The sequence below is a fragment of the Artemia sp. Qi Xiang Cuo genome, chromosome 3 (genome assembly GCF_049724085.1).
Source record: "Artemia sp. Qi Xiang Cuo chromosome 3, ASM4972408v1, whole genome shotgun sequence".
NCBI classification, from domain to species: Eukaryota; Metazoa; Arthropoda; class Branchiopoda; order Anostraca; family Artemiidae; genus Artemia; species Artemia sp. Qi Xiang Cuo.
The window spans coordinates 20,917,040-20,922,701 of NC_142796.1; the positions used below are offsets into that span (position 1 = coordinate 20,917,040).

Here is a 5,662-nt window from a genome sequence, read left to right on the forward strand (position 1 = left end):
AATGAGCTCACCCAAACAAAGTTCTGTATGCAGTCTATTACAAATTAGTATGTCCATTGTTTATCCCAGCTGAGCTTGTATGCTCATACAAGCGTTTGTGAGCTTGTATCCCAAAAGTATGCTGTCAAAATTACCTTTAATTTGTTCTATGAAGATAGCAGTACTGCTGTTCGTTATTTTTGTTGTTTAAAATAGTGGATATTTTTCCAAGCAGGTTTGATTAAGAGCTATAGGTTTTTGATTGTTTCAAAAATTAGTAAAATTTTGAAGGTAAATTAGCCAGATAAATCAATGGCATAAATCAATGGATAAATTAATGGCATAGGGGGTCTTTAGAGAATATATACCCCTCGATTCTGTGAAGTTATGTGCAAATCGGTTACGATACAAGGATTTGTTCTGGAAGGAGCCACATGCCAGGTGAATTACATGAGAATCGTGGGAACATGCAAATAAGATTATGAAATTCTCAGATATTTCGTTAGAGAGGGGTTCTGGGTTTTTCCTATGTACATGGCGAATTAAAATACATATTTAGGACAAAAGAGATTTAAATATAGCCTTTTTGAAAGTTAGTACTACCCTAACCCTTGTGAGGAGAACGTCCTTTGACATGAAATTTCCACCTTGGTCTTTACTTTAATCTAAAATTAGAGAAACCTAAGAGAAACACAATGTTTTGCTAGACCTCTAGGACCCACATTTTCAAATTCTTTTTCCTTATTAACTGATGAGATATTTGAGCTACTTCAGATTGCTAAAGATATCATTATCCTAATTAAGACAGAGGAAATAAGATCTATGATATTCCCTAAAAGCTAGCTATTTATCAGAAAGACTAGAAAACTTAGACACTAGAAAACTTAGGAGATCGGTTGGGACTAGATCAGAAAAGATTCAAAATTTGTGCATGACCATGCAAAGTTATCAACAATATGGGAATGTGTAACGAAAGCACTAAAAGCTTATCTGACCATGTTAGACACTTAAACACTTTTAAGAATAGACATAATTAAGAATGTTTTGTGGGAAAATACTTCCCCAGCAGATATAACATGGGCTAAATTATTGTTGTATCTGGGATCATTGGCTAAGGTAATCAAAATCTTGTTCAAATTGCAAATGATCTGCAATCCATTTTGCACATATTCACACTTGTAGCAAAGCCATGAAACAATTCATAATCAGACGACTTGAAGATATTAAAACTTGAAATGATAATGTAAATAATATTTACATAAATTATTTTGAAGTCGATTATGCTTTCATACATATATTTTCGTCTGACCAAATTTTACCGCTGTTTTATATATTATGTAAAACTTTTTTCCAAGTTATCTCTTTAACTAAAACGTTTGGAGCTCACAGATACAACAATAATACAACCAGTCAGCAATACGCTATTGCATCTAAATTTCTTGAGCTGGGGTGAGCGTAAAAGTAATAGAAACAGGTGATGAAATCTTTTGACTTACGGGTAAATATACAACAGAGGGCACAACCTGGCTACTTTCATAAGTTGAACCATCGTTGATTGGCTCTGCCATAAGGAAAGCTTGCATATGGAAGCGACCACTGTCTACAGGAACTTGTGGCACAGCGAATGATTTTGGAAGATGATCAAGATTGATACCTGAATTTTTGTGTTTATTCTTAATGTGTAATTTAAGAGCTTGCAGGTCTCTTGATTGATATCCACATGCTTTGCATCGAAATTTTGCAGATTTTCGGCGGACTGAAATAGCTGCTGACAAATGATTGCGCCTATGTTTACTTAGCAGATGATATAAACAAAGTTCCTTGGTTGGAAAGCGTTTCCAACATTTCTTACATCGAAACTTGTCACTAGTTCCTGATTTCTTTTTTATCAAAGTCCTTTTTGGTGTCATTTGTTCTGAGGATTGAATAGCTTTACTTTTTTTAGAAATCTGATCATCAGATGCCGGTATCTCTGACATTTGTTGTGAAGGATGGTGCTTGATGATATGAACTTGTAGGGATACTACATCAGGGAAACTATCACCACAAGTAGAGCATAAAGGAGAGGATATCTTCTCTTGTTGTTTCTGGCGGTCACTCATAATCGAATGCCAAGTTTCTCGGCCTTGCTCGCCATGGTCTTGAGTTAAATGCATTTTTAGCCATTTAGGATTTTTAAATGGCTTCTGACAGAGGGGACAGAACTCTTGAGGTAAAGCATGGGTCGAGATTCCCTCTTCTTCTTTGAAAGGGTGTTCATCATATATACCATGGGCATTTTGTTTATGTACCTTTAAGAAATATTTTGAACTTAGCTCTTTCTGGCAAATTTCGCAAGAGACACCTTGAAGAGGAGAACCCGCTTCTACGCTAATGCCGTGCATTTTTAACATATGCGTCTTCATGAAATATTTATTGCATAATTCTTTGTTGCATATTTCACAGTAGCTTCTTGGAGGTTGACTTGAGTTCCGTTTTTTTATTTCTTCATTTTTTCCTGTTATCCTGTCAACAAAGCTTCGTCCAGTATTATCAGGAAGACTAAACGGATTCACAGCGTTTACACCGACTCCGTGCACCGTTTGCATATGTACTTGAAGAAAATACGCTGCAAAAAAGTCCTTTCTGCAAATATCGCAAAAAGTCTGATGACCACCTGATTCGGATGGTCTCTTTCTAACATCTTTATTGTGGGAAGATAGATCTCTAGTGGTTTGTTCTTGATTCCCCTCAAAAATACTTCCATGTTCCTTAAGCATGTGAGTCGGAAAAAGTTTCTTCTCCACAGGGCGCACACATATCTTGCACATTGTCTTATCCAGCTCTTGTCCACTTAAGTCTTTGATCATTGTTTGGAGCTTTTGTAGATCATCGCTTGATTCAGATTTTGGTTCATCAGCTTTTTGTTTTATTTCGTTGCTGAAATCCCTAACAACACCTTCTGGTTTTGATGAATGAAAGTATGACTCATGCATCTTTAGTAAATACTGATTCTGAAAGCTCATGTTGCATATTCTGCATGCTTGATCCTGTTCTTCTTCACTTTTAGAATTATCGATGCCACGAGTCAGATCAAGTGGGAGGTTTTGATAGTCACTTCCTATCCCAGGACTTTCTTTAAGAGGAATCCCATGCTTCTTCCACTTGTGTATCTTAAGTGTTTCTTTATTACAAAACTCCTTAAAGCAGAAATCACAAAAAGCTTCTATATTTTGAACTCCCAGTTCTTTCAACTTTTCTTGGTCCATACTTTCTTTATTCTCTGAGACGCAGTGACTAAATGTTTGTCGTGGATCGTCTTTCAACTTTTCTTCTCTGTCAGATTTTGCTGAGGTTCCGGCTATAGATGATATGTATTCAGATGCGAAAAAAGGATAGTTGGAATTTTTACCACTTGATACAACCGGACTAGACGAGCTCTGAGGCATCGGAGTATTACCATTACTGGAATTTTCTTGTATACCGTGGATTTTGGATTTGTGTCTCTTCAAGAAATACTTATTACAAAATTCTTTTTGACATAACTCACAATAAGCATCAGGATTGATTATGGTACCAGGTTTCATTAATGATGAAAGAAGGCCCTGGCTAGAAGCTGGAGAGAAAATAGAGTTTGAAATATTTCCTTGTACCTTAGACTCATTTAGCTGCAATTCTGGTCCGTTCAAAGGTTTCAGGTATGGTTGTTTCGGTGAAGCCTCTTGAGACGTAATATTGACTCTAGAGTCAATAGCTTGAGGAGGGATTTGTTGGAAGCCATTTTGATAAGTTGAACTTTGTTGGCTTCCCTGACTCGAAGGTGTGGTTTCAGAATAGATACCATGTTTATTAGCCTTGTGGGTCTTCAAAAAATATTTGTTGCAAAATTCTTTGTTGCAAAGCTCACAATAGGCTTCAGGATTAAAAATTCGAATTTGTGGGCCATTTTGAGGGACAACTTGACCAGGTTGCATAGTTGGGGCACTGTTGACGAATGGAAAGAGAAATGGATTTGGTGGGAAAGGTAGCATACCTGGGTGAATCACAGCGTTACTTATTTTGTCAGGAGGAAGCTGAAAAGGGGCTTTAACTCCCAATGTGTCTTGTTTTGCTTCTCCTTTTGGACTAGCATTAGGAGTTCTTTCCGGGGATTCAGTATCCTTTCTCCAAGTTGGTAGTTGATAACGAAAAGGATTTATCGCATCATGGCCTTGTGATAGTAATTGATGTTGCTGCTGTAAAAGGATTTGTTCTTCCAATTGCTGTCTTTTCAGCTGCTCAAATATGATTTTATTTACATGGTACTCTTGAAAGTGCATTACAAGCTGCGGTTCGCTTTCTAGCGCCTCATTACAGTAAGGACACAGGAACTTACCTACTTCTGAACTTTCATTCGACTCCATCCGTATACTACTACGCTCTCCACTATCACTCTGACTGTTCTCATCCTCATCTTTGATTTCCATTTTTGCCTCTTTCACTACCCCTCCGGATTCTTCACTAATTCTTACAGGTTTTGGCTGTTTCCTGCGTTTTTTGCTACCACGGTCAAAATCATTCTGCTTGTTCGTTGCATCACAAGAATCATCACCACATGATGCATCTTCTTGTTGCATCATATGTGTTCGGGCAAAAAATTGAGCCGTCATCCAGTCCTGAATAGCTGGCTGAAGAGACGACTGTTCCTCCTCGTCACTATTCGGTGATGCATGGTTAGAATTAGGCTGCGCCGTGTTAGATAAATGATCTTGGAAAGATCCTCTATGCATGTTTAGTCCACCAATCAAGGATAAAGCCATGGCATTTATGATGATTCAGCAACTTCTTAGATTTCTCGGCTGAGCCTACAATAAAAAAAAGAATATGAGGGGGCATAGTACAAAGAAGGCACTTATAAATTATGTGCGCAAGTAAGCTCGACTAAATGTGATTGTTCTTCAGCTTTTTATATACCCCGTATTTACAGTATTTGAGCTTGAAATAACTCCTTATTGTTTTTGTTTCTTTTTATCATCAATAGTTAATGTGTGATCAACACCATCCCATCAATGGCATAAGTATTTTTATACCTTATCAGGAAAGCGCTAATCACTTTTCAGGTTCGTTTGAATTGGTATATTCTGTTATTGATTTTTTCATGAAATAACGATATTTAAGATTTCTATATAAAAATTAAATAAAAAAAAACAAGTTTTTTTAACTGAAAGTAAGGAGCGACGTTAAAACTTAAAATGAACAAAAATTATTCCGTATATAAAAGGGGCTGTCCCCTCCTCAACGCCTCGCTCTTTTCGCTAAAGTTTTTTATTGTTTAAAAAAATAGAGTTGTGGGAAAGCAAAACTTTAGCGTAAAGAGCGAGGCGTTCAGGAGGGGACAGCCCCTTTCTTATATGGAATAATTTCTGTTCGTTTTAAGTTTTAACGTCGCTCCTTACTTTCAGTTAAAAAAACTTTTTTTTATTTGATTTTTGAAAGTTTTTGAATAAATGCAGGTTTTGATTTTGACTCACCGTACATGAATAATCAACACCAAATTTGCATATTAATTTTACTTTTATTTGGTTAAATGACTTTCTCGAACATTGTCTAATTTTATTTACGAACGTTTGTATTAGTAATAAATATACGTAGCTTACGAATTAACTTACGTAACGAATTTCTATATTCATATATTTTTAATACGGACTTTCGTAATATTTTCTGT

At 36.3% G+C, this 5,662-nt stretch overlaps 1 protein-coding gene across 1 annotated transcript; it reads right to left on the reverse strand.

Annotated features, from left to right (window-relative positions):
* Positions 1–912: 912 nt before the first annotated feature.
* On the reverse strand, positions 913–4,757 carry LOC148953847 (uncharacterized). Its single transcript, XM_089086841.1, has one exon. The coding sequence runs from the start codon at positions 4,755–4,757 to the stop codon at positions 1,410–1,412; it is 3,348 nt and encodes a 1,115-aa protein (XP_088942967.1). The 3' UTR covers positions 913–1,409.
* Between the last annotated feature and the right edge of the window lie 905 nt (positions 4,758–5,662).

Coding starts and splice junctions, on each gene's coding strand:
- LOC148953847 (XM_089086841.1), bottom strand. CDS start 4,757: ATGGCTTTATCCTTGATTGGTGGACTAAACATGCATAGAGGATCTTTC.